The 27,909-nt window shown below is 44.2% G+C and overlaps 3 protein-coding genes across 4 annotated transcripts in view; 2 read left to right on the top strand and 1 right to left on the bottom strand.

The window, feature by feature from the left end:
• The first annotated feature begins 2,544 nt into the window (after positions 1–2,544).
• On the top strand, positions 2,545–14,533 carry kmt5b (lysine methyltransferase 5B). Of its 2 annotated transcripts, XM_080458336.1 has the most exons (10): positions 2,545–2,715; positions 6,775–7,030; positions 7,114–7,261; positions 8,878–9,043; positions 9,132–9,241; positions 9,343–9,509; positions 9,926–9,945; positions 10,027–10,163; positions 10,302–10,501; positions 10,738–14,533. In XM_080458336.1, the coding sequence occupies exons 2-10, from the start codon at positions 6,862–6,864 to the stop codon at positions 12,240–12,242; spliced, it is 2,622 nt and encodes an 873-aa protein (XP_080314462.1). In that variant the 5' UTR covers positions 2,545–2,715; positions 6,775–6,861; the 3' UTR covers positions 12,243–14,533. The 2 variants fall into 2 exon arrangements, with proteins under 2 accessions (XP_080314462.1, XP_080314463.1); XM_080458337.1 differs by lacking the exon at positions 6,775–7,030 and having other exon boundaries at positions 2,597–2,715.
• Positions 14,534–16,686: 2,153 nt separating this feature from the next.
• Positions 16,687–19,992, bottom strand: crybgx (crystallin beta gamma X). Its single transcript, XM_080493504.1, has 4 exons — positions 19,869–19,992; positions 19,041–19,176; positions 17,496–17,635; positions 16,687–16,907 (listed from the first exon to the last, which is right to left on the bottom strand). The coding sequence occupies exons 2-4, from the start codon at positions 19,122–19,124 to the stop codon at positions 16,775–16,777; spliced, it is 357 nt and encodes a 118-aa protein (XP_080349630.1). The 5' UTR covers positions 19,125–19,176; positions 19,869–19,992; the 3' UTR covers positions 16,687–16,774.
• Positions 19,993–24,613: 4,621 nt separating this feature from the next.
• Positions 24,614–27,909, top strand: part of lctla (lactase-like a) — a gene marked incomplete at its 3' end in the record, with an annotated part of 9,557 nt that continues 6,261 nt past the window's right edge. Inside the window, exons 1-6 of the mRNA XM_080458672.1 lie at positions 24,614–24,701; positions 24,946–25,106; positions 25,694–25,781; positions 26,463–26,572; positions 27,425–27,553; positions 27,626–27,721. Coding sequence (XP_080314798.1) covers positions 25,709–25,781; positions 26,463–26,572; positions 27,425–27,553; positions 27,626–27,721 — 408 coding nt within the window. The 5' untranslated portion in view covers positions 24,614–24,701; positions 24,946–25,106; positions 25,694–25,708. The remainder of the gene's footprint in view (positions 24,702–24,945; positions 25,107–25,693; positions 25,782–26,462; positions 26,573–27,424; positions 27,554–27,625; positions 27,722–27,909) is intronic.

Genomic DNA, 27,909 nt, shown 5'->3' on the forward strand with positions numbered 1-27,909 from the left:
TGATCTATCAGTCTGACACTGTACAGCTGATGATGAAGTGCAACACTACCACCTCGTGAGGTCAAAGTCAACTGGTCCTCTCTGTTGTGTCTCATGTAGGTTCTGTACTCGTTTGTTTTCTCTTCAAATTGTTCGAGGAAAAAAAGGCTGATTTGGGGAAGCTATAGTCGGTTTAGTAGGCGGAGCTGGTTGTCTTTAAAACCCAAAAAAACACTTTTTTTTTCTTTTTGTTTCGTCTCAATGGGCCGAGGGCCTAAAAATAGCAAAACATTCGGAGACATCATAAATGACACCCTCCCGAGGCCCGGCAATGTTTCAAGTGAAAACGCATAATTTTTGTGTTTCCATTTGAGAAACGTTTTGCCTTCAGATGGCAACGTTGTGAAAACAATATCCGTTTACACGGAAGTGAAAGGAAGGCTGAAACGATGTAGTTTTCCTGTTGGGCCACTAGTGGGTGCTGTTTTTACCTTTGCGATGATGTCAAATCCTCCCTGGAGATTTCATGTAATTCAGGTTAAAAGTTTTTGCGAAAAGTTGACGAAACACATACAAACATACAATTTAAGTCTTCATTAAGTAACTGGTTTCATCATACAGGTGTGTGTGCGCATCAGTGGAAAGGGGTCAAATCATTACCACAATGGATGGAACGGCTCAAAAGGATTCAGCTTGTATCAACAGACAACAGCATGGCTTGATTAGATTTTGAAATCCATCAGGTCAAAGGTCAAAGGGTCAGTAACTCTGTCCCTCTCGTCCACTGCAGCAAACACTTCAAATGTTAATTAATTGGAGGTAATACATTATCAGACACAGCAGCTCCTGGAGAGGTAAGATATTTCCTCTGTTGTGGAAACACTGGAGGTCCGCGGCGAGTCGTCAATTCCCTGCGATAGGAAGGAGTGTTCATCTGCAAGCTCACTGCTAACTCCGCTCCGGAGCTCACAGCTTATATCCATTGGTTTCCATGACCACGGGGACAAATGTGGTGTTGACGAAGGTATGCGTTCTACCGAGTGCCCGTTCTAGTTTCTTTTGTTTTTACTGTTCGTTTCAGGTTCCTTGATCATTTTCATGTCGTTGTGGTTGTCTTCATCTTTTTGTCATTTTGTTTTTTGGGGTCTGTAATAGTTTTGTGTCTTTGTCAGTGTTTGTCAGGAGTCTTTTTTTGTGTGTCTTTGTGATTATATTCAGCTTTTGTCAATGTTTTGTGTCTTTGTAGTAGTTTTATATCACTTTATGTTCTTTTGTGCATGTTTGGGATCTAGGCAAGAGTGCTTACCACTGTGACCACCATGCGGCTTTTTCAGTTCATTGTTGGTTTTAATGTAAGACTCAAGTTCCCTGGTCTTGTATGATTTGGTCTGCAGATTTTAATTAAGGTATTCTTTGGTTTTACTCCAGTTCTCGTATGGTTCCCTGTACTTGTAGTATACCTTTACTTCGATTCTCTTGCCTTTTTCTATGGTTCTCTTCTGTTTTTCCTGTCACTCCTCTGTGGTTGTTCTCTGGTTCACTTGTGGTTCTCCATTTGTTCTCCATTTCTCATTTCATTGTCCACTGTCCATTTCTTCTAGTTCTACTTGGGTTGTCATGTGTTTTTCAAGGATCCCCTATAGTTTTACATTGATTCTACATTGGTTATGATGGTTGGTTCTCCAGTAGTTCCACTCTGGTTCTTTCGTAGTTCCTCCTATATGAGTGTTACTGATGTTCTTCTATGGTTTCTGCTGGAGCTCTCCATTGGTTTTCCCATGGTTCCCAATGGTTCCTCCTGTGATTTTTCAGTTGTCCCATGGATTCCCTATCGAGCTTCCTGTGGTACTTCTATGTTTCCTGTTGTATTTCTGTCAGTTTCCGGTGGTCCTGTGGATCTTCCTATGGTTCTCCCATGATTCTTCCCATTACTCTCTTGTGATTCCTCCTCATGCTTCCTCCTGAATTTCCCCCATGATGCCAAGTGTGGGACTTCTATGGTTCCTCCCATGATTCTTCCTAAGGTTCCATATGTAGTTCCTTCTGTGGTTCGATCATGATTCCACCCATAGTTCCTCCTGTGGTTCTTCAGATGGTTCTAATGGTGGTTCCACCTAAGGTTCCTCCAATCATTCCACCCATGGTTCCACCAATTGTTCCTCGTGTGGTTCTACCCATTGTTCCATCTGTGGTTCCCCTAAGGGTCCCATCATAGTTCCTCCTATGGTTCCACCTGTTGTCCCTTCTGTCATTCCACCCATGGTTGTTCCCTGGTTCCACCCATGGTTCCTCCCGTGGTTCCCGTTAAAGGGCACCAGCTCTGTCTGACGGATTCTTTAGGAAGCGTAAAGAGGTTTGTTTATGCAGCACTACTTTTGTATACATCCGACAATCGCTGCCATCAACCCACATCGACATGTTCAACATTGTTCCTCGAAACAGATTTGAAAAGTGTTCAGTGTGGTTCAGTTTTGTGGTGTTTCTTGGGTTTTGGAGGCGCTGCCGCTCATCAATACCCTGGCGGAGGGTAGCGGAGGCGCGTCGGTGGGACTACTTTCTGTCGGAAGGCCGTGCTGCGCCTTTCTCTCTCTCTGCCCTGTGCTGGGCCGCCATCTTGAATTTTAATGTTAATTTCTTTAAAAAATGAGTTTGCGGTGATAATTCCGCCCCGGGTTCGCAGCCAGCCGTGGATGTAGTGTGGCGGAGCGGCGTGTCGCGGTGTGTCGGCGTCCCCCGGTGAGTGTGGCGGGGTTTGTGTATTTGTTGTGTCGCTGTTGTCGGGACATTTAACCGTCACTCGGCTCAGACGCTGCTGTCTGTTAGCTATTAGCCGTCAGCTCCCACACAGCTCTCCCCACCGGGGCCGCTCTGTGCTCCGGCTGCCCTCCCCGGCTCATCCCGGCGGAATCTGTTACACCTGGTAACTCGCTCTAAACCCCCGCCGGGAACCGGCCGCAGTTAGCCGGCGGAGCTAACCGGGAGGGGGGCTCCCGTCGAGCAGCCGAGGCTTAGGCGGTGTGTGTTGGCCTGCGCTAGCAGCTGTGTGCAGGTGGTCGGTGGGGCATGAGAGCTGCTCCAGCCGGCTGCTTTATTCTCACATTTACACATTTTAAAACCCCACGGTGACTCCTGGGAGGCAGTTTGTGTCTGTTTGTGATGTTTACTGTCTGACAGGAGATGCACTGAGTTAGCATGCTGCTACTGGACTCAACTTTGATGCTAATCACACACACACGCACACACATACACACACACACTGAGCTGATGCTTCGTGCTGGAAAGTCGAGCAGACGCGTTTAAAACGGGCCGTTTCTCTCTCTTTGTGTGTGTGTGTCGGATTTGTGTGTGTGTGTGTGTGGGGGGGGGGGGTTCTGACTGTACGGTACAGCAGAGGATGTGGGAGCTGGTGTCGGTGAACGGTCACGTTAGCTGTGTGTGTACGTGCCGGATCTGTATGGGTGTTTCTGTTGCTTTGTTGTTGTGGTGTGTGTGTGTGTGTGTGTGTGTGTGTGTGTGTGTGTGTGTGTGTGTGTGTGTGTGTGTGGCTCGGCTCGGCTCGGCTCGGACGACTCCCTCTCTGCCGCTGAAGTCAGACTCTGCTTGGTAGACTCTAAGCCTCACAGTGGGTTGGTTGTGGGTTCAAATCCCGTCTGGGTCTTGTTCTTTCCGGTTGTGTGTGTGTGTGGGGGGGCAGTCCAAAAACATACATGCGAGATTAATGAGTGACCCTAAATCGCCCCTTGGTGTGGATGTGAGTGTGTGTGGTTGTCCTGTAAAACCTGTCCAGATGAATGGATTGTTCCCAAGTACTCAAACTAGTCTTAAACTAACCTTAAACCAACAGGTAAAAAACATTTTTTTTCTGCACTGTAACGAGGAGGAAGAAGATAGGAAATATTTATCTGAGGATATTAACTTTGAGATGTTGCTGATAAACTGTTGATTCTCCGCTCAACTTTCCCTTTAACTGTCAAATCAGAGTCTGACTTTAGTGCAGTACAGGCTTGTTAGCTCCATGCTAACAGGCTCTCTGTGTGGGGGCAAACAATGAGGCAGGGTGTGTGTGTGTGTGTTTTGCAGTACTCAGGGTTACCAGTAAGTGGCGCTGCGGGATAGATTCACATTGAGTTCAGGTGTAAACACCACCTGTCACCACTGATGCTGCTGTGATACACACACTCCCTGAGTATTCGGGAGTAAAAGTCATCATTTTATAGCTTCATTAAAATATTATATTTTCCATAAGGATGTCGGGAGAGTTGAACTCTTTATTGAGCAGGTGATCATACCTGCTACCTTTTTTAGCAATGAAAAATGTAAGAAAAAAAGAAAAAAAATTTAGAGGGCTTGACCCGCAACACTGGAGTGCAGATCTGTAGACAATGAAAACAGAAAGTCAGATTCAGTGTTGTTTTTTTTCTAAGTAATATAAAACAAAATCTGTGGGATTTTGGTGTGTTTCCATCACTTTGGATATTTTATGGCATACTTCAGTTAACTTTATACTTGTGTGTGTGTGTGTGTGTGTGTGTGTGTGTGTGTGTGTGTGTGTGTGTGTGTGTGTGTGTGTGTGTGTGTGTGTGGATAAAAAGGTTGGAGTGTTGCTCTTCTTTTCAGACCACCATTATAAAGTACTCTGTTACTGTAATGCAACTACTCTTGCTGGTAACATTCTACTAACTGATTACTTATAAAATCACAATTGTGGACAGTTTCAGTCACTTTGATGGAGACGTCTTTAATTAGCAGTGAGCTTCTCTTTCTAATAGCTTAGTCTGCATGTTGGTGGTTTATCACAGCTCTTTCATATTATAGAGCATCTTCCTCTACTAACATCCAGATTATTGTGGTTTTATTGGTTTTTATTACTATTTGTTGACATTTTAGCACTTTGAAAATTTAAATCTAGAATTAATGTCATAGATTACATTATCATTAAGGTCCATTAGAAGTCTTTAATCTCAATCTTCATCATCTTTATCTGATTTTTTTAGTCTGCTGGAGTTGAAGGCTCTTTGCGCCCTGCAGGACTCTGGAGGTCAGCATTTAGCATTGTTAGTGCAGCGGGAATTCAGGCTTTTCAAAAACCTCCTGAATCATTTAAAGCGTCAATAAGTGACCTGAAGCAAAGGTTTGAGCTGTGTTATCTTCTCAGACAGGAAGTGGACACCGTGTCTCAGGGAAAATGATGTCACCTTAGCCTCAGCAAGGCAAGCTTGGTTAGCTATCTGACTACTTGTGTTATGTGGTTGTGCATTGTATTTTTCTGACAGTTGTTAGCTAGAGGAGAGAGAGGTTGTTTTGATGATTTATTTTGGATATTTACAATGTCTTTTTTCATAATACAATTCAAATTTTAAAGATTCTTAAGAAATAAAAGTTTATTTCTCTTTAAAAGGGTATATATGCATTATTATACCATTATTAATATATTAGTGGAAAAATGGTATCAAAACGGCAATATTATCATTCATCGCAATCATTTCTGGGACAATTTATCTTCCAGCAACATTTGTTATCATGACAGGCCTAACTGTCTGTTAGAGCTTTACTGCCAGCTACACTCTGTACGATTTTCGCCCATCCCAGCCGAAAGATAACAATCCTGAGAGTATTGTGGCGATACCTGGAAGCGATGGTCCCACGTCGCGCTGTGAGACCAGTTCAGGGACGGCCATTGTCATGGCCTTGCAACCAAAGACAAGATGCAATAAAATTCTGAGTGTCAGAAATTTGGGGCAATGATAACTGCTGCAGCGACCTACCTAACCAATAGAAATGTAGTATGATATGACGCTGAACCCATATAGATGTTTTACAGCTAAAATTGCAAAACGTGTCAAAAAAGGTATGTCGGATGTGAACATAAAATTTGGGGGCATTTCTCTCCCAACATAAAAGCCACCAGGGTGAGGGCTCTGCGCATGTTTAGCTTGTTTCTTTTTTGTGAATGGAGGGCACACCCCTACGATGTTTTGTTCTTGTGCGGTCATGTTGACTCGTGTACATCGTAGGTTGCAATTCAACTTGCGTTTTCAGTGTACGATCGCCGCACAGCAAACTTTCTGTGGTGCCCTAAGTTCATTAGATTCATGTCGTGCAGTGTGGTTAGCAGTAAACTTCTAAGATCGTTAAAATTGTAGAGTGTATAGCAGGAATAAGAAGCTGAAAAGATGATGAGTTATTTACTTGACACGGTCAGAAATTGCCGGTTTCATTCGTCCCTCAGTTTGCCGTTCATATCGTTTCCATTAGCCTGTAGCTGAAGCTTGTCCGTTTGCTGTGTTGGTGCAACATGTCTGAAATAAATTCAGTTTGATATCAGGAAATGTTTTATTGAGGGGAGTTTCACTTTGTTCTGTTGTCACATCTGAGGAGCTACAATTGAGACACCTTTGATATTTACATAAAGGCTTTTAGTCAAATTTAATCTCTATTAAGGCTGATATCTACTACTGCAGCGACAGTACATAGAGCAGTGCGGAGTGTCGACTCAGTCCCTTCACCCTGGAAGTTCTGGATCGAGGTTGTACGTGCTGTGAAGTAATTCACCACCATAATTCTAGGTGGTGAAGGACCGGTCGAAACTACAGGAAACTTGACGATAGTATTTAGTTTCCTCATAATGAGCAGTTGGTCACAGAGATCACTGGAGACTGAATTTTAGCTTCAGGTGAAGCCAGCAGACTGTAGCGGCGAGCTACAAGCTAGGTTCTTGCGCCGTGTCGTCCATATTATCGGAGGTGTTCAAGGCTACAAATAGCCTTTGCTTATGTGGTCTGTGCTCATCTGCAGGTTCCACCTTCAGACCCCGTCTTCCCCCCTCGAGAACGTTTCTTCACCTAGGAGACTAAATGCACCTGGTCCAGGGGGATTGTGGGTATGAAGTGGCTGGGCGAATCCAAGAACATGGTGTTAAATGGCAGACGACACGGAAACAAGCTGCCTGGCGAGCAGCCGGTGAGCCAGAGCCAGACCCGCTCCCAGCAGCCTCAGCGTGCGTCGCTGCGCCACAGCAAGAGCCACCCCAGGACCCGGAGATGTAGCCGCAGTGAGTGCTGGTCCAATCACGGCAGGGCGCCGCCGTGGGGCCTCTGCCGAGCACGCTAACCTTGGTAACACGTGTGTTTTCAGGGTTCAGCGCAGCCACCCTGGAAGCCGAGCGGAGATACGTACCGTCCTCGGGGATGACCGCCAAGGAGCTGTGTGAGAACGACGACCTGACCACCAGCCTCATCCTGGACCCCTACCTGGGCTTCCAGACCCACAAGATGAACACCAGGTGAGCAGCAACTTTATTTATACAACACTGTACACTACTTTATCGACCCAGCAGCGTACACACAGATCAGATCAGTTAAAGGTGTTTTTTGAATCCAGAGATGATGATAGAAGCGTCAGCAGCAGTAACATGAACTGTAGGTAATCTGATTAAAGCAGCATCATGTAAAAACTTCTGTCTGATAAGACTGACTGTATTACAGTGTGACGAGGACGTGCTTTAGCTGTTTATAGTGCGATCAGAGTCCATGTTGAACATTCGTTTTATTGAATATTTTCAAAATTATAACCGTCCAATACAGTACAAATATAGATTAACTGAATATTCAAATTAAATCTACAGCAGTGAACTCAAAATTCAAAATGAACTCAAAATTTCAAGTAGTTACGCTCTGAATTCCTAGGTACTCCAACACCTTGCCGAACTTCGCTGTAAAGAGCTCCTTTTGATCATTAATAGCAACTCTTATTCTTTCCAAAGAAATGTAGTCTGACATGAAAGACCCACAAGGATGTACTGAAGGAGGTTCATCTCCTATCTGTTTGGGTCATCACAGCCTTTCGGCCCAACATAAGCAAAAAATGTACAGTGTTCATGTTAACTCTTCACGATTTGATTGTCACGACACTCCTTCGGGGCCCGGTTACACAGCGGTGATGTTAAGTGAAACTAGACTTTTTGGAAACACTCGGGGCTGTCTCCTTGCTGCTATTGGTCATGTGCACCATTGCCATAGTAAACAGTTGTTCTGCACATGCTCAGTAGATGGAAAATAAGAACAATGTTTGCCTCAAGAGTGTCGTGACTCCCAGTCCATATTCTCTTGGAACTTGTAGTTACCTTCACCAACTACAGTTGGGGCGAAGATTATGCTTTTGTCCGACTGTATTTATTTATTTATTGGTTTGCATGTATTTATGTATTTTACCAACTTTTCGCAAAAACTATTGCCCTGGCATGTTGACATGACAACATGACATGTTCAGGGATGGTTTGTCTTTATCCAAGGATGGTTCCATCAAATTTTGAGTGCAATTGAGTTCAAGGTCAAGGTCACAAATTCCTTATCCTCCGACATGCCACATGATTCAGTGACGTCATTATCCTGGTTGGGGGCCAAAAGTCAGGGGGAGTCACACAGAGATTGTAAAATGTGTGTACATCTGTGTCAAACAGTGATGGCATGAACCATGACAAATGATGGATGTAGTGCTGTCGTGGATAAAATAACCTTGTAATCCATTGGTTTCCACGGTGACAAATGTGGCGTTAGCGTTGCATTCTACCAAGTTCCTGTTCTTCTTTATAGTTGACCATAATAACAATCCAACTTGGTCGCCTGTCCATACGAATGTCCGTGTATTCCCATTGTTAATGTTCATAATGTGTTGTTCTCTGCATGCACGTGTGTGTGTGGCTTTATTGCAAAAACAACTAATAGTGCCAACTCATGGCCAGGCATCCTAACTACATTGTTTTCTGAACGTTGCAGTGTAAATGTGAAACTTTTCTAAAAGGAAAACGCAAAAATAATGTGCTCTAACTTGAAACGTTGTCATGTAAACGAGGCCTTAAACATGTAAAAAGAAAAAAAACATATCCAATTCTTTGGTCAGATTTCGACCAATCAAAGGCCGGCAGGAGGAGCTTAAGGATATCATCGAGCGCTTCAAGAAACACGACAACTTGGAGAAAGCTTTCCGAGCTCTGACGACCGGTGACTGGTCCAGAAATCTCTTCCTCCACAAGACCAAGGCTCAGGAGAAGCTCTTCAAGCAGCACGTAAGCACGCTGCCGCCCTCCTCAGCCCAGACTTCACCTTGGTGTTCAGAGGAATAACCCCCCCCCCCCCCCACACACTCTGTTTCAGGTGTTTGTGTACTTGCGGATGTTCGCGACAGACAGCGGCTTCGAGATCCTCCCCTGCAATCGGTATTCATCCGAGCAGAACGGAGCCAAAATCGTGGCCACGAAGGAATGGTAAGTGCAAACAAGAAGTATGAATGTGACATGGTGAGTGCTGCAGCAGGAATCCACCATCAGGAGGCAGCGTGCTGACACAGATATCTCTCTGTTTGCAGGAAGAGGAACGATAAGATTGAGTACCTGGTGGGCTGCATCGCTGAGCTGTCGGAGAGTGAAGAGAACATGCTGCTCCGACACGGCGAGAATGATTTCAGCGTCATGTACTCCACCCGCAAGAACTGTGCACAGCTGTGGCTCGGCCCGGCCGCATTCATCAACCACGGTACCAACAATCGGCGGGACTCTGGTTTAGCTCCCTGTGATTCTGGTTTAGCTCGCGGTGACTCTGGTTTAACTCGCTGTGACTCTGGTTTAGCTCGCTGTGACTCTGTTTTTACTCGCTGTGACTCTGACTCTGGTTTAACTCACTGTGACTCTGGTGTGACTTGGTTTTACTCTGTGACTCCCTTAACTTGGTGTGATCCAGCTTGACTCAACATGACTGGCTTTAACTTGGTGTGACTCGCCGTGCCTCTGGATTGACTTGTTGTTACTCTAGTTTAACTCGGTGTGACTCAATATGACTGGTTTAACGCGCTGTGACCCAACTTGACTCAATAAGACTCTGACTTTAACTCGGTGGTACTCATCATGACTTGCTGTCACTGTTTTCTAACCATGTGCCGTGTTCTCTTCCAGACTGCCGGCCGAACTGTAAGGTACGAACTGTTGAATGTTTGATTCTCACTATTTTCTGGACTTTGTGCTCGGAAGTAACCAACCTGTTCTTGAATGTCCAGTTCGTCTCGACTGGACGGGACACGGCCTGCGTCAAGGTGCTGAGGGACATTGAGCCAGGAGAGGAAATCTCCTGCTACTATGGAGATGGCTTCTTCGGGGAAAGCAATGAGTTTTGTGAATGCTACACGTGTGAAAGGTCTGTAGAAGAAAAACCCTTTACTGCAACTTTACTAACATTTTTATTATTGATTTGTTCCGTTATTGAAGATTGAATATTAAAATAATTATCGAACTGTAATAACTGCACAGTAACTGGGTTCTCTGTGTGGTTCAGACGGGGAACCGGAGCCTTCAAGTCCAAAGCTGGGCTCCCGGTGGAAGTGCCGGTGATCAACAGCAAGTATGGTTTGAGGGAGACGGACAAACGTCTGAACAGGCTGAAGAAGCTCGGAGAGGGGAACCGCAGCTCAGACAGTCACTCTGTCGGCTCGCACACCGACGTCGACTCTCAGGAAATGCCAAAAACACATCAATGTAAGAGACTCTTCATCTCAGTTCAACACACAGGAAATGGGTTTTCCAGACACTTTGGTGCAGTTTGCTTCAGAATCCTGCAAGGGCGCTTTAAGAATTCGTTTTAAATTCTTGGCACTGGATTTAGAAAAACAAACAAACTATTTTTAAAGACTAGGAAACCGTTGCCATTTGTTATTTGTATTTTGTGTTTTGTCGTAACCTGTGTCACTGTGTGTTTGTATCTACTCCTGCAGCTGCCAGAAAAAGAAGTTCGTCCTCGTCTTCGTCGTCTGGCCTGAAGTATAAAAACAGGACTCAAAGCAGACCGACTGCGTCTCGAGCGCTTTCTACCTCATGTTCAAAACAAGGTCGCGTAAACAATAACAGGGTACCAAAGAGACTAAAATCCCAATCCAAGCCTTCACTAAGCAAAGTCCAGCTGCGGAGCCGCAGGAGGGGGGCGGAGCCTAAGGGTGCACCGCCGCCCCGAGGCGAGGCTTGTCAGCTGGGTCTCAGGGACTCCAAGGTGTCGCACTGTAAAGGCCTCGCCGTCAAAAAGGAGAAGGACGGAGTGCAGCTGCCGCCGGGACCGCGGGGCTGTGTCACCCGCCATGCCGCCAAGGAGAACGAGAGCCTGGTGGCGCCGCAGGGCGGCGAGGGCGGTGGCTGCTCCACCTACAGAACTCGCAGGTCCACCAGGACACTGCTCCAGGCCCAGGACACAGCGGCCAGCGTCAAGCTGGAACCGCGGGCGCTGGACGGCCTGAACCCTGTCCCCGGCGGCGTGGTCATCAAAACAGAGCCCGCTGACATGGACGAATACCTCCGCCACAGCGTGGGGCTGGAGGCACCGGCTTTAGACGCCAGCTATGCCCGGAGGTCCTCGCGGGCACAGCGGAAGCGGCTGACGCGGCTCAGAACCGACCGGACGATTAAACGCGAGGATTTGTATGGCGAGCCGTTCCTGCCGGTGACGGCTGGACAAGCCGCTAGCTTCTCGGACTGCAGCAACATGCTGCTGAGCTTCGCCGACCGGCACAGGGACTGCAACGGCCTCGCCAACGGCAGCAAGTCGCTGCGCCGGGACAAGACGAAGAGCAGCTGCCGGTCGCAGGACAAGGTGAAGAAGAAGCGGCGCATCACGCGGTACGACGCTCAGCTCATCCTGGAGAACAACACGGGAATCCCTAAACTGACGCTGCGGCGGCGCCGGGACAGCAGCAGCAGCAAGACCAACGACCCCAACGACACTGTGGGCTCCTCCTCCCACCTGTCAGCCGCCACCGTCAACACCGCTTCGTCCAGCAAGATCAGCATCAAGTTCAGCAAAGACCACGACAAGGACAAAGGCAGCTCCTACATCGCCAAGCTGAACAATGGCTTCACACCCGCCGTGCACGGTAGCGCCACCAAGCTGAAGATCCAGCTGAAGAGGGAGGACGACGCCCGCAGGCAGACCAAGGCCGACCACCTGTCCCCCTACAACGGGGACGTGGCTCCCAGCCTGGAGGCCCGCAACGGGGGCCACCGGACCCAGAAGGTGCTGGCGGAGCCGTCTTCGGATGAGGAGGACGAGGAAGAGGACGACGAGGATGAGGATGAGGACGAGGACGATGACTACTTCGACAATGAGTTCGAGGACGATTTCATTCCACTTCCTCCGGCGAAGCGGCTGCGACTCATCGTGGGCAAAGACTCGATAGACATCGATATCTCCTCCAGGAGGAGAGAGGATCAGTCGCTGAGGCTCAACGCGTGAAGCCGGCTAGCTTCCACCTGTAAATAAAAATCATTGCGGATCAACTGTTGTGTTGATGTAAAAGAAGTAATTTAAAAAGGAGGGAAAAAACGCAGGCAGAACGTTACTAGAGGGCGCTGTTCACCTCTCACAAAAGTCTGCTCTTCAGTTGGGCAAAGCGTCGGTCCGTGTGACGCCTCTCAGGTCGGCTCAGATTTCAAGGTAAAAGTCATGTTTGTCCACTGGGTGGCAGCAGAGGTGTAGGAAGTCACCGCACATCTGCTGGTGCAAAGTGGTTCTCCAGCACTGCAACTGTCAATTTCTCTACAACATCTTAATGCTTCTGTCAAGCTTGTTTTCGACGCTTTCAATTGATAATAATGTTTACTGCACCCTAAAGGTTTAAAGACCTTTAACGTTTAAAATTTTCCCTGGAAATGTTTTCCTCTGGATTTTCTGTTTAAATATGTTTATTTGGCCTAAAACAGTAAAACCAAAAAAAAAGAACAGAAAACTGAATATTAGAATATATATAGTTCATTTCTTAGTGAGATTTAAAATTCTTAAATTTTTCCTCTTGAATAGTTTTTGTTTCTGTTGGAGAAAGTCCCGCCTCCATCACTGTCTGATTGGCTGCTTTGTCCCGTCACTCTTCATTTCTGCTTTCTTAATTTTCTCTTGTTTAAATTTAATTAAAGCTGTTTCTGGAAACAGCCTGATGCCCTTATATGGGCGGTTGAATCCAGGCAGCCAATCAGCAGTGAGTGGAGCCGTTTCAGTTTCTCTTTGTTTAATTCAAAGCATTAACGAGCAGTTTGTTTTCAGATGTTCAAATTCCCTCCAGTTTTCTGTTCTTTTCTGGTGTTTTGTGGGATTAAAGCCGGCCAGAGCAGCGTTCCGCAGACCATATCCAGCAGGGGGCGCCGTGTCCCAGTCCCAAGTGAAGAGCCAGACATGGTTGAAGCTGAACTCCTCCTTTATGTGAATGCACTTGTTCTATTCATTATGGACATGGATATTGTAGAAAGTGTACAGTATGGTGCAGTCACTCTGTCTCATAGGCAGGTTTTTTTTATTTTTATTTTTGTTTGTAAGTTGTGAGGAGGTTCTGAGGCATTAGAACGTCACACAGGCGGGTGCCATGTTGTTTCCTTGCCGACCTGACGGAGGGCCGGTCGCAGCTCTTCTCATGTAAATACCTGCTGCTGACCTGCGACACGTTAAAGCACACCAGGTCTTCTTCTGAACGGTCGGCGTGTAAACAGACGAGAAGCTTCACCTTCACCTCTTTTAACCCGTCAGTCCGCTCACCTGGCCACTTTATTAGGCACACCTGTGGAGTCCAACGTATCATTGAATAAGTGAAAGCAAAGTGACAAAGTCAGTTCAAAGTACAGCAGAGTTCTGACGTGCAGACCACCAAGGTTCACCAGATCAGTCAGATTAACAGCAAATTCTAGCACAACAAGCTTTTTACTGACTTTATTTTTTTAAATATCAGGAAATGCGACATTCAACCAAAAACAGCACGTGATGTTCAATTTATCTTCAGATCATCCTCAAATATCTTCTTTATTTTATTTTACAGTTTATTCCAACTGGATTGCAATGAACAGAGAAGCTTCTATTTTTGTAAAGTCAACTGCAAAAAAAAAAAAAAAAAAGCAGCCTGAACTGAAGATAAACACAGTATGAGAATCTGTCGACACGTCTCAAACCAAACACTTTAAGGTTGATTCATTTAAACCACTAATTCATTCATTTATATAATAATCCATTTATCTAGGGAATAATCAGTTGATCCAGGAAATCATCCATTTAAGGAATCATCCTCTCAGAATTTTTGTTACACTTCTCTTCAACAGTCCAGTTGAAGTTCCAGCTTTATTGAACAGCTGTCGGTACCTTCAGACTCAGATTATACAACCGTTTCTAATAATGTGGCCCGTGGGCGTTCTGCCCCTTCCCCCCACTAGTGATGATAAAGTTTGTTTGTTTTTTGCATCGTGATTGTCCTTCAAGGGAAACAAGATATTTTGGGATCAATTCATGATTTGAGTAACTCAATTTTTATTTTATTTTCTGAACATTTTAAGATCTAATCTTGACTGACCAATTCAGAAAATAATCCACTGAGTCACTAATAATGACATTTCTAAGGACTCCAGGTGAGATCCCAGTGGAACCCCACATATCACAGTGACTTTCTGTCGAGTATTTTTCTGCTTTTAGATCTATTTGAAACCATTTTCAGAGAATTACATGGGCACACAGTGCTAATGTTTTTGTTGATCAACAAATTAAAACCAATTTTTCCTAATTGACGTCATTCTTTCTGAAATATTTTTAGCCAATCCATTTCGTCAGAATATTCATTCTTCAGATTTAGGGGGGGGAACATGAATTACTGATGTAAACATGTTTGTGGTCCCAGAAATGATCTCTGTGGCACACCACATTGAATAACCTTCATTACAAACCTACAAGCACATTTACTATGATAATCTGATATATTTATTTTCTGTTGCCAAAATGCAAAGATGAAACAAATAATGTGGTTCCATTTAAAGAGATGGTCATTTTTGAGGAAAAATCTTTTCAGTAAATTTTTAATTTTCAATCTGAGGCTTCTATAAACTACTTGTTTGTCCAGAAAATCTACAGACATAGTTCTGTTGTTATACCACTTTGTAAGTTTTGTTTGCACATGAAAAAAATTTTTTTTAACTTTTGACAGTTAAATCTATTCACTCACAGAATCGTCTTGAGATAAATTCAAATATTTGAAGCTGCAGCCTGATTTAGCATCATAAATTAGAACTACAGTGATCCCACAATAAATGCTTGGAACATTGAATATCAAATTAACGTGATCTGCAGCATTATAATCATGAGTTTATAAAGATACTGAATGAGCAATGTCAATTTATCCATAAAGTCTACAAGTTGTTATGGCTAATGAGAACTTTAAGGGTCCCAGAATTGATCCCTGAGGAACACCACACTTGAAATTGTTTGAGATAATTTGACTCGCGTTAATGTCGCAGAAGCTCGGACACGTCTGTTTACACAGCGCAAAGATCTAATGGCGGTAACATGGCACACGTGCTGGTCTGAGGAGACCTTTATGCATTTCCTCCCCGGAGGTGATGTACAGAACAACCGGCTTCCTGCTCGTTTCCTTCACCCTTGCCACTTCTCACCCCCACCCACCCCCCAGTCCCACCCACCCCTCCTCGGATGAACTCGTCCTGCTTCTCTCCAGGAGCTCGGTGAGTCTATCCAGGTGCCTTAAAAGAGACACATAGACCAAAATCTGTCGGACTAGAAGCAGGAAGCTGCGGGTTCCTTCTGTACGTCACTTCTCCTGTGGAGGGATCAGCTGAGACTGAACGTCTCCCTCTTCTCTTTGTGTTGATGCCATTCACATCACCAGCAGCTCATCGGACATCTCCATCCCACGCTGTAATCTCTTCCAGGTGTACCCGTCTGTGTGCTCTTTGTCACCATTTCCAACAAGAAAAAGAAAAAAAGCTAAAAAAAAAGAAAAGGAAAAAAAAAAAAACAGGAAACAAACAAACAAACTGAACCCAATGTGAATAGTTAGCGGACATGTTAGCGTGTTGCGTGGGTTAGCGGGAAACGTGTAAAGAGAATTCAAAGTGGGCAGTGCGTATATTGTCCAATATGTAAATCATGTGAACACATCTTGTACTTATTTAACAGTTTTGAATACTTGAAAACTATATAAAGTTTCTTTGTGACTCTTTGTTTCCTGAGCTTGTTTTCTCCTTATATTTCAGAGGACGTTCCACAAACGCGTTTTGTGTGTATAAAAGCTCATCTTGATGAAATTAGTCGGGGAAAATTCAATCTTGAACTTCAGAAAACCTTGTTTTTTTAAAAATGTTTGCAAATGAAAATGTTTTGCAGTGTCAAGACAAAATAAAACTGATTTTAAATGCATATGAATGCCAAAAAGGCTGTTAGCCACACTTTTAGGGGCTAACTGTTAGCGGCAGCATTAGCATGAGCTGAACCTTTTAATATAATATTTCATTGAACTATTTACTAGAGGAGGCGCCCCATTAATCCTGAATCTACTTCTGACAACATGAAAGTTGTCCCACTGGAAGTAGCATTAGCATTAGCCTGTATTACTACCTTAGCTGTGGTTAGCATTGGGATGTTTGAATAGTGGTAAGCTCTTTTCTAAGAGCTGTATGCATGTTGGTCGATTATCTCAGCTGGTTTGTTGCTGCATCTTGTCCTTAGTTCATCAATATGTTTCTTGAAGAAACCCTGACGTCCAGATTATGTAACATTTTGAAGAAAGTCTATAATCTGGACGTTAGTGGATAACGTCCAGATTATAGACTTTCTTCATCCCACTAACTGACACTTAATGCTAATGCTACAATAATAGTGCGATTGTGAGGAACAACGAGTGGACACATTTGTCTTTCAGCACTTTATTACCAAAATAGTTTTGTTGTTCTTTGGAGCTGACGTGTTAGCGGCGGCTAGCTGAAGCTAACGTGTGTTAGCGGCGGCTAGCTGAAGCGGACGCGGCGCATGGAGCCCACCGTGCTGCTCTGACTGCCCCAGTCCGAAAAGTTGTTAAAGTCCCGTTTCTCCAGCACATAGTGAGGTCCTCTGTAGTTTGGCTCCTGGTACACAACCCACCTGAGGTCAGAGGTCAGAGGTCAGGACAGCTCATTCAAACACAGAACTGATTCTACAGTATTTCCCATGTTGATTTATTTATCAAAGTATCATTAATATAGATGTTTCGTTTATTGTATTTAACTTATTCATTGGTGTTAGTGTAAATGAATGGTAAAGTTTGTCTTTTGTATTTATTTTTATTGTATTAATTGTATTTTTTATTAATTTTGTTTATTTTATGAATAAGTTTTTGTGTCAAATACAATACACAAGCATTACATTGTTTCCATAGATTTTAGTTTACATTTTTATCCATAAAAAGTAATCGTTTAATCAAACAAAATCAAAATAACTTTAAAAAAAAGTTTCATTATTGTTTACATTACACTGTTTTTCCACAGTGATTTTTGAATTAATAGAATACAAATTCTAACATTCTATCAATAATAATACAATTTTTACACGTCAAATGTATTTTTTTTATATATATTTGTGATGCTTCTGAATATTTTTTTTAAATACATTTTTTAAAACTAAGCGTTAATAGACTGGATTGGATAAACCCTTCAGATTAACTAGCCGGATTCATTTGTGGGATTAACTCACGCTCCTCCCTGCACGCGGATGGAGGCCACTCTGTTCAGGCTGTAGCGGCTCATCAGGTTGGGAATGTCGTCTTGGATCTCCATCTTCTTTCCGGAGAATCCGGCGCGCTCGAACAGCTGAGCTCGGGCGGGATTGTTGTCCTGAAAGAAGTAACGCGTAAAAACGAGATGCTGATGAAGAAACATTGGCTCATTCCTGATGAGTCAGCACATTTATTTTTGTTGAACAATGTCCTGAAACATTTCCTTCCTTCTCCCTCTGATTCGTAGACCTGGAGCTCCACTTTCGCTCACTTTTATCGTCCTTACAACTTAGAAATCTGAGATGTTCAACCACAGAGCGGAAGTTCGAAAAGCCCCGCCCCCTCAAGTTAAAAACTCATAACAACTTCAAATACCCAAGTTCACTTTCAATTAATGAATGTTCCAGTTGTCTCGACACTGAGAATTCCAAATCCAGGATTATGTAAATTTCTGGGAATACTGATATGTGTTTTGTTGTGTATAATTAAGGTTTTTGTGTCTGATATGTATTTTTTATTGTGTCTGATGCGTATGTTGTTGTGTCTGATGTGTATTTTGTTGTATTGCATGTAGTTTGCTGTTACTGATGTGTGCTTTGTGTGTCTGTTGTATCTGTGTTTCGTTGTTTCTGCTGTGTTTCGTTGTCTCTGCTGTGTCTCTGTTGTATCTGCTGTCTCTGTTATATCTGCTGTATTTCGTTGTATCGCCTGTGTCTCTGTTGAATTTGCTGTGTTTCGTTATATCCGCTGTGTTTCGTTGTCTCTGCTCTTTCTCTGTTGTATCTGCTGTGTTTCAATGTATCTGCTGTGTTTCGTTGTATCTGCTGTGTTTCGTTGTCTCTGCTCTTTCTCTGTTGCATCTGCTGTGTTTCGTTGTCTCTGCTCTTTCTCTGTTGCATCTGCTGTGTTTTGTTGTCTCTGCTCTTTCTCTGTTGTATCTGCTCTGTCTCTGTTGTATCTGCTGTGTTTCGTTGTATCTGCTGTGTTTCATTGTCTCTGCTCTGTCTCTGTTGTATCTGCTGTGTCTCGTTGTCACTGCTGTGTGTCTTTGTATCTGCTGTGTTTCGTTGTATCTGCTGTGTCTCTGTTGTATCTGCTGTGTTTCATTGTCTCTGCTCTCTCTCTGTTGTATCTGCTGTGTTTCATTGTCACTGCTGTGTGTCTTTGTATCTGCTGTGTTTCGTTGTATCTGTTGTGTCTGTTGTATCTTCTGTGTCTCTGTTGTATCTGCTGTGTTTCGTTAGATCTGCTGTGTTTCGTTGTCTCTGCTGTGTCTCTGTTGTCTGCTGTGTTTCGTTGTATCTGCTGTGTTTTGTTGTATCTGCTGTGTTTCGTTGTCTCTGCTGTGTCTCTGTTGTATCTGCTGTGTTTCGTTGTCTCTGCTCTTTCTCTGTTGTATCTGCTGTGCTTCGTTGTATCTGCTGTGTCTCTGTTGTATCTGCTGTGTTTCGTTGTCTCTGCTGTGTTTCATTGTATCTGCTTTGGGTCCAGCTGCATGTCGGCGTTCCTCTGTTGGGTCTCACCTGTTTGACGGAGCGGACGGAGGAGACGTGGTCCACCTGAGCGCACCACTTGTCATAGCAGTTGTACTCCCCGCGCTCGGACATGTCCCACAGGTACTGACGTCCCCGGAAACTATCATGTTCGTATCCAACCCATCTGCAAGGAATCGACGAGGACGGTGAATGGGGGGAAACACAACTTTTGCGAAATACTGCTCTTAGTCATGCGCATGACAACTGTATTAAAGAGTTGTTCTGCACATGCTCAGTATACGGACAATACGAAACTTGGCCTGATGACTCCCAGGAGAACATAGACCAGGAGTCATGACATTATTCTCATACGTGTTAACGTGATGTGAATCGATATTGACTTTATAAGTAGTTTTTTATATGTATTCAGGTGAAGATAACGTTTTTTTGAGAATGACTTGTTGCCTGATCAAGTAAATCATTTCAAACGGTAAATTTGAACCCGGACAGAAGTGACCTGAACGGCTCTGTGAGAAGATAAATCAGATAAATTCTGAACTGTGAAGGATCTGTTGGGTTTTACTCTCTGTAAAAAGCACTGAGAAGTGACTGTGTTGTATTTGGTGCCATATAAATAAAGTTGAATTGAATTGAATTATTGAAAACAACTGCCTGAAGTCGAAAAAAACAGAACCTCTCATTTTAGACCACATTTACACGTACCCAGGTATTTGAAAAAACAAAACAAAAACTGTGACGTTTTTCTGTGTTTGGGCCCCAAATCTGGCCCCGCCTTGTTTTCTAACGTCTCTTCTCGCTCGTGTGGCTCTCGGGCGTGTAGCCGTTGACGTGTCGGACCGAGTGTTGGTGACTTACGCTCCGCTCTCCACCTGCACCGAGTTACATCTCTCGGGGAAGTTCTTGTCGCTGATCCGGGAGCAGTCGGACGTCAAGTCGAGCCGCCTGCCAGCGAAGTTGCGCTGCTCGAAAAGGGTCACCTGAGGTCAAACAGGAAGTGATGTCACAGTGGTCACAACTGAACTTTTGTGATAATCCTAACAAAATCTATCTCTGTAGGTGGTCCTGCCAGTTGAGCCATTTGTCCGCATTAGCATTAGCATTATCGAGAGCTGTCCGGTCACATTCTTTACGTCCCAATTGCTGAGTCAACCGTTAGCACTGAGCATTATCTGAATGCTTTAGCTCGAGCATTACTCACAGGCGTTGTCCCTCTCTGTTCTAAGTTAGTGTTTCTTCCTTAACAGCTCTCGGAACTGTCTGTTAGATTGAGAATTAGCATTATCTGATGCTGTTGTCACTCATAAAGAGCAACATGAAAAATGTCCCACTGTGTGTAATGTTAGCCTGCATCCACAGGAGCTGTGATTAGCATTAGCATGCTCAAATAGCACTTAGATGCTCGTTCTCGGAGCTGCGGTAACCACTGAGGCAACGCCACTGTAAAGTAACTTGTTTTTAAATCAGTAACTTGTGACTGTAATCAGTAACTTTGATTGTTCTCACCCTCCCACTGGACCCGTAGAAGGCACGTTGGAGCACAGACCCCAGCTTGCTGTGGAGGGAGGACAATATTACATTCAGGATTACCACACACACACACACACACACACACACACTGCCCATTTCAGACTTCATGCAACAGGATGAACGAGATTGAAACATCTGTCTCCAGGTGATTAGTTTTTTTTTTTGGGTCTTCCAGAGATGATAAGAACCACCCCCCCCTCCACCCCTCCAGCTCTCCACCCTCCACCCTCCACCCCTCCGACCCCTCCACTCTGCTGCAGGAGCTCGGAGCGCCTGCTTCAGACCTACCTGGTTTGTTGGGCTAATCCTGGGACCTTAGTAAAGATGTTCATGTCAGCTCTGCGAGGCCACGAGAAGGCGGCTTAAATACGGCGAGTGCAGGTGAGCCCACAGGTACTGGAAAGCTCAGAGGGCTTCGGCCACCAGAACACCATTGATATGCTAAACACACTATCATGTAGGTGTGTGCGCACACACACACACACCTACACACAGGTAACAGCTGCAACATACAAACACATAGACACACACACGCACCTGACATGTAAAGGTGTAAACACAGAGTGCAGTGCCAACACTTTCCGCTCTCAGCACTTCAGCGGTTTGTGGCGAGGACAATGCTCCCCGTGACAATGCTGGCATTCAGGCATTGTGCGGCCCGCTGCATTCACAACAGGAGGTCGTGACCCCGACAGGAGCTGAGCCGACAACAGTGACAAACAGCAGTTTCACCTCCGTGAACCGGGCCGTTCACTTCACGTCAGCTACGACTGTTTCATCTGATCCAAACCAAGACATTCTAAAACCCTGATGATTGATGATCTGCTCCGACTGTCCTCTGATAGTCAGGACCCGTGACACGATAGTGCTTCAAGTGAAAACACGTTTTTGTGTTGTCATTTCAGAAATGTTTCGTGTGTTTACATTGCAATGTTGTGAAAACAATGTGCGTTTCCATGGCAACGGCAGAAACTCTGAAAAACGATGTAATTTCATGTTTGGTCACTAGTTGACACTGTTCTTTGTTTATGGACACACATGCGTGTAGAGAGCAAAACGCTATAAACATTAACAATGGACAGGAACATTCGTATGGACAGACGACCAGGTTGGATTGTTATTACAGTGACTGTCTACTATAAAACTACCTAGTCCCAGGAGAATATAGACTGGGAGCAGTTTTAGGCAGTGAGCCGTCCAGCCGTCATTTGGTCGGTCAATTTTTGGAAAAGATGGCCGAAAAAATAGCAGACGGGTTGCTCAAAGCTGTCTAAAATACTGTATGTGTATAATGGCCATTACTACTTTTGACCGTCAAATTTTGCCTGAATTCATTGTTTTTCGCCGAAATAAAGCAAATTATCGGCTTCATTACACAAATCGCAACTGATTTCCGGTTTTGTATTACACCCAGTAACGAGCAACGTGATTGGTCAGTTGGTATCATGTAGACTATACCTTTTGAAAGGCAGCCTCTGATTGGTTCATAATTCCCTGACTCTTCCTGATGCTTTCAAATGCTGAAGCAGTGAGGAAGAATTTCCTCCCCAAGATGCTGAGAAATTATACCTGCGGAATCCACACAGGTGGTATTAATTCTATGGACCTATGGTCTATCTAACTTAAAATTTTCAAAATGTTGAGACGTTTGGATATCTGAACGTCATTCACGTTTTTCCATTGAAAAAAAAAAGTAATTTATATTTGATAATACTTTGTTATGAAAATGTTTATTTTGATATAAGTATTGGCAATCATGCTTATTCCCTTACCAATTTAATTGTGACATTCTAAGGCCTTCTTAAACTTTGGACGCCAAGATTTTTGGGATGGACACCCAAAACACCAATTTCTGCCTAAAACCATGTTAAAAGTAAAATTTTCAGTCGGTCCGATCACCGTTGCCATATAAACACACAAAATGTAACAAAATTTTAGTTTTTTTCACTTGAAATTGGGGCCTAAATATACATTACAGTGGCAATTCATAGTTACATTTTCTGGTAAATGTTCAATATATTTTGGTCCACCAGGAGGCACCATCACACACATGGTGAGTGGATGAATGTGTGGCTGCTGCTCTCCACTTGAACCTACAGTGGGAACTTTATTTTGTTGTTTAACTGAATGATTAACAGTGGATAACATCTCAAGAACCTCCGATGTTCCACCGAGCTGATTTTATGTTAAGTGTTCGTAGATATTCAACAGATATGAAGAAGTGGAAACAGGGTGTTATCAGTTGAACATGTGCTGAGTGAGTGAATGAGCTGTAATGATGCAACACACTGTTGTAAACACATGAAATGTTTTGTCTTTAATCAGCCGAGTTCCTGTTTGTTATAAATTGACCTGCGTTGGTGTTTATTTTTGTAATTGCTCTGAAAAATGTTGATAAAATTGCAAATTTACCTTAAAATTAAAACAAATATGTCACATCAGTAATGAGAAATTGTTTTTGTGCTTCAAATACATTTGATGTGTCAAGTGATGTTCCAAAGGGATTGGTTCTGGGACCATCGTGATTAATACTTAAAGAAAAATACCAACTTGTGTTGAAAAGGTTTTTAAAAAAAAATATGTTGGGTTTATTTTTGTGTTTTGATGTTTACAAAGTCAGACAATTGTAAAAAAAAAGACCAAAATCCATCCATTTTCTCCCGCTTATCCGTTTCCGGGTTGCGAGGGTGGCAGTCTGAGCACCGTCACCCAGATCACATTGCAGTGATTCAGAACCTTTCCTGCAGGTGGTGAGCCCACGGGAAGGTGGCACCCGGCGTGGGACATGAACCCTCTACCTTGAGATTGTCTCATGCTCTGCCAACTGAGCCAGCCGGGGGCAAGACCAAAATCTTTAATTAAAACAGTTTTATAGGAAATATGGCAACAATCAACAAATACTTTAAGACTCTTTAAGACATGTTCATCCCTACAAATTTTGATTTACAATGATTTACTCGTGGTAAAATAACTGAAATGTGTCTATATATGTGATAACAACAACAAAAAAACTGCTTTAAGTGCAGAATATGTAAAATGTGGTGTACCACAGGGATTGATTCGAGGAACATTTTGCTTCTCATCAACTGCTGATAATGAGCAGATTTTTCTCTGAATGACTGAATTTTTAAATGTATAAAACGGGTAAAGAATGTTTCTCCATGTTTCCCAAACCGACCAGTAACAATTTACCTGGTAAAGAAACCATTACAAGACGTTACCGCGGGTGAGTTTTCTGCGATTAATCGATCATATCAGTGGAGGGCTGGCTGCTGCTCTGCTGCTCTGCCCACAGTGTCGCTGTGAAACAGTCTGAATCCACACAAACTGCTCTGACATTCACTTTGCTTACGGTGTCAAAATCCCACCTTTTTCCAAAAGATGTGTTTGCCCCAGCAAATTCACCCTCACACTTCACTGCCTCCCAATGCAGGGGCATTCAGAGTGTGTGTGTGTGTGTGTGTGTGTGTGTGTGTGTGTGTGTGTGTGTGTGTGTGTGTGTGTGTGTGTGTGTGTGTGTGTGTGTGTGTGTGTGTGTGTGTGTGTGTGTGTGGGCAGATGAATGGCAGGACGAGCCCTGGATGCCTCTGCGGGTTTTGTTTGGTGGACAGTGGCAGTGGAGCCGGTGTGTGGAGAGTGCGAGGCAGCGGCAGAAGCTGGGAGATGTTTCCTGCTCTTTGGAGGCAAATCAGCAGGTCAGACGTGTTCATGTGACTCCGGAGTGAGGCTGGAAGCAGGAAAATATCGGCCCGCCACATTCAGACTAACTTCCACAGCACGGAGACGCCCCGGGTAGCCTGACATGTCTCTCCTCTTGAGCGCGCTGGACAAGCTGGCCTACTTCCTGTCTCTCATAGCCTTTTGTGTCAGTGTGTCCCATAGCTGGCTGAAATGAAGCTGCAGGTGATCTGCTGCAGGTTGGGGACCTGCCACGGAGCTGCTGGGTGAACATGTGATGACCCCCCCCCTGAGTCTCTGAGCCCCGTCTGACTGTCTGTGCTCTGCAGGTGTAACTGAAGATGATGGGGACGATGACGGTGCAGAGGGGGATGCTGAGCTGGGGTTTCGTACTCACACTGCTGCTGTGTGTCTCGGCCGGCCAAGACTTCGACTGGACCAAGAACGATAGGACGTCCTTCTACTATAGCACCTTCCCAACAGGTACAGCAGACTCTACCAGAGGTAGTGAAGGTCCAGAGACCGGGACGGGAGACGTCTCTCTCCAACAACACTTTACTCATTCATCCATTCATCTACTGATCGGCTCAGATCAGGTGGGTCCAGTCTAGGATCTGGTCCAGGACCTGTTCCCACACCTGGACCAGCTGACAACCAGATTATAGGTCATCTTCCTCCCACTAACCGTGACCTTGCTGTGAGATTAGAGTGTGGATTATTTGTGCAGGTTTCTCATGGGGAGCCGGCAGCTCGGCCTATCAGACGGAAGGAGCCTGGAACACCGACGGGAAAGGGTCGAGCATCTGGGACGCCTTCGCCCACAGGAAAGGGAAAATCTTCCTGAACGACACCGGGGACTTCTCCTGTGAGGGCTACTACAAATTCAAGGTGAGAAGAAGAGCGAACCTCAAACCTGCTTTCTCACGGACACTTTTGGGTGATCCGACCACAAATGGCGAACCCTAAAGACCGGCGTGAACAGGCATCAGTGTGCGCCATGTTTTCATTTCAGAGGATGCTCCAGTCTAAGTTATACAGTGTTTCCAACTTTCTAAACAAACTATGGAAAAGAACATGGAGGTCTGCAGAGACTTGTCTTAAAGTGGGCCCGGGCAGAAGATCCGTCCAGTGGCAGCTGGACGACTCATGACTGTGCGCTAGGCCATTTAGTAGAAGTGACATCGGGGTTGTAACACAATCTGAATATGATATGGACACATGTAAACAGTCTTACTAGCCTCCCTACCATTACGTGTTCATTCATCTTTACTGAATTAGGACATTTCAGGCTTTATAATGACATTTATTTGACTCTATCAGTCATATATGTGAAATTACCAGCAGGTTAATGTAATTTGCTCTTACTAATCTCTCTTAGCTTCTTGAGTTGTGCCAAGTTAAGCTGCATCACATGAAGCACGAGGCTGGAAATGGTTCCAAAAAATAAATCTGCTTCCCTGCTGTTTGTCTCGAAGGACGACGTGACCCTGATGAAGGACATGAAGTTGAATCATTATCGTTTCTCCATCTCCTGGCCGAGGATTTTACCCACTGGACTGAAAAGTAAGAAAACGTTTATTTTTTAATTTAATAATTTGATCACATAAAAAGTGACATGGCATGAGTCCAGGCTTTCTAAACCCCGCAGGATGTAGGAGGACCAGAGTTTTGTTGTCACGGTAACAATAATAAGACTGTGAGTCTCTCGCTGATTACATTCCTAAAACTTTAGCACTTTGAACTTAGTTATCAATCAGTTGCCATGGTGACAGTAGAAAACCTATTGTGAGCTTTGTCAGACAGCTGCTGTTTCGTTGATTTTTAGGAAACATCAAGTTCTAATAACTGCATTAATGATCAACTTCACATCTGTAAAAGAGATAAAAGGTCACATTCACATTAGTTATGATAGTTTAACTTTATTTCCAACTTTTTACTCCTTCTTTTTTTTTTCAGGTAACCTTTCACATAATCTAACTTTTTTTTTAAAAATCCTATCTTTGTGTCACTGCTTTAAAAATGTCCACCTCATAAAGGTACAGCATGTAATCTATCATAACGTTGCAAAGAAATCTACTGAATTCAAACTAACCAGTGAGCTGGAGCAATCCTGCATTACCTCTTTGTACCAGCAGATGGTGCAGCGAGTCACTCTTTATACAGTTAGTCCAAAAGCTCTGGCATGAGCGTCACGTTCTATCTCCTCAGCGTGTTCAGGTTTTGCTTCGTGTTTCTCTCCCGCAGGCGAACAAATCAACGAGAAAGGCATCAAATATTACGACGACCTGATCAACATGCTCCTGGACAACAAGGTCACGCCCATCGTCACGCTGTACCACTGGGATTTACCCCAGGTGACCTTCACTCGCTCTTCTTTGAATCTCTTTCAAGGTGATAGAGAAGATCGGCCTCCCATCCTGGGGTTGGGGGTTCGATTTCCCCCCTCTCACACCGTCCAGATTCCAACATACCACCACCCACTTAAAAAAAAAATCATATTCTCTTCTGAGAATAGAGTCTGAAACATGACTGAAATACAGGCTAAGATGAATTCCACTGAAATGTTCATTCCATAAACAGAATAATTAAATATGATCATGGTAATAAACTGTATATTAATGAGGCAGCTGCCTGAACAAGAAATTTACTTGCGTATACGTCAATAAAAACAATGTTCTGTACAATCCAGCAGCATAATTCAGAAAGTCCATAAATCACCACAATATCTGCCCTGCAATTATGAAAACATCATATAAGTGACACATGCAAGAATTTATGTTTAATTTTTCAGTTTTACCTTCAGACGTCAGTAAAAAATTGTGTAAGCTCTGCGGAGCTCCATATTTCTCCTTCAATCAATGTGATCAGAGAAACAATACGTTACAAACATTAACAATAAAACTTGTCTGACATTCGTATGGAAAGACGACGGAGTCCGCGGAGCATTTTCAAAAAGTTCCAGCATGGAAAACATTTCTAAAATTTAAAATTACAGATCCTGACAGATAAACTGGTCCAAAATAAAGTGAGACACAGATTAAACTTAGACGTAAGGTAACTGTGAACAGGTGGAATCAATCAGGCCGCAGACGACAATCAGACACAGGAAACAACAGAGACAATCCAAGAAAGGAGAATCAGAACCACAAACACCAGCTGAGGTTTGGGTGACTGACGCAAGCTTCTTCTCCCTGCTGCTCCTCAAGGTGTTGCAGGAGAAATATGGCGGCTGGCAGAACGCCAGCATGGTCAACCACTTCAACGACTTCGCCAACTTGTGCTTCGAGCGCTTCGGAAACCGAGTCAAATACTGGATCACCTTCAACAACCCGTGGGTGAGTGAGGAGCGCCGTCCCGTTTAGCCTCTCCCGTCACGCGAGTGTGATTGTCGGCGTCGTGGTTTTCAGTCCGTCGCCGTGGAGGGGTACGAGACAGGTGAACACGCCCCCGGCCTGAAGCTGAAGGGGTCCGGAGCCTACAGAGCAGCTCACCACATCATCAAGGTAAGACCGAGAAAACAAACATTTACTGACGCGTCCCGAGGATTCCAGCACACGTTGGTTGTTATTTATTTAAGGCTGAACTACTCCCATGTCTGTTTGTGTGACTCTGTTTTGGTTATCTCAGTCCTCCACGACAATAAACTTTTGATAATTTTGTTGGAAAACACAAACAATTCATCTCGGATAAT

This window comes from Lipophrys pholis, assembly GCF_963383615.2.
Source record: "Lipophrys pholis genome assembly, chromosome: 2".
Taxonomy (NCBI): Eukaryota; Metazoa; Chordata; class Actinopteri; order Blenniiformes; family Blenniidae; genus Lipophrys; species Lipophrys pholis.

What these genes read in the sequence shown, in the direction of transcription:
- crybgx (XM_080493504.1), bottom strand. Translation starts at nt 19,124, where the DNA reads ATGTCCGAGCGCGGGGAGTACAACTGCTATGACAAGTGGTGCGCTCAG. An exon ending in CCGTCCGCTCCGTCAAACAG is followed by an intron (nt 17,636 to 19,040) that starts GTGAGACCCAAC and finishes TACTTCTTTCAG; the next exon opens with GACAACAATCCCGCCCGAGC. An exon ending in ATCCGCGTGCAGGGAGGAGC is followed by an intron (nt 16,908 to 17,495) that starts GTGAGTTAATCC and finishes CTCTGACCTCAG; the next exon opens with GTGGGTTGTGTACCAGGAGC.
- kmt5b (XM_080458336.1), top strand. Translation starts at nt 6,862, where the DNA reads ATGAAGTGGCTGGGCGAATCCAAGAACATGGTGTTAAATGGCAGACGA. An exon ending in ATCGTGGCCACGAAGGAATG is followed by an intron (nt 9,242 to 9,342) that starts GTAAGTGCAAAC and finishes CTCTGTTTGCAG; the next exon opens with GAAGAGGAACGATAAGATTG. An exon ending in ACTGCCGGCCGAACTGTAAG is followed by an intron (nt 9,946 to 10,026) that starts GTACGAACTGTT and finishes TTGAATGTCCAG; the next exon opens with TTCGTCTCGACTGGACGGGA.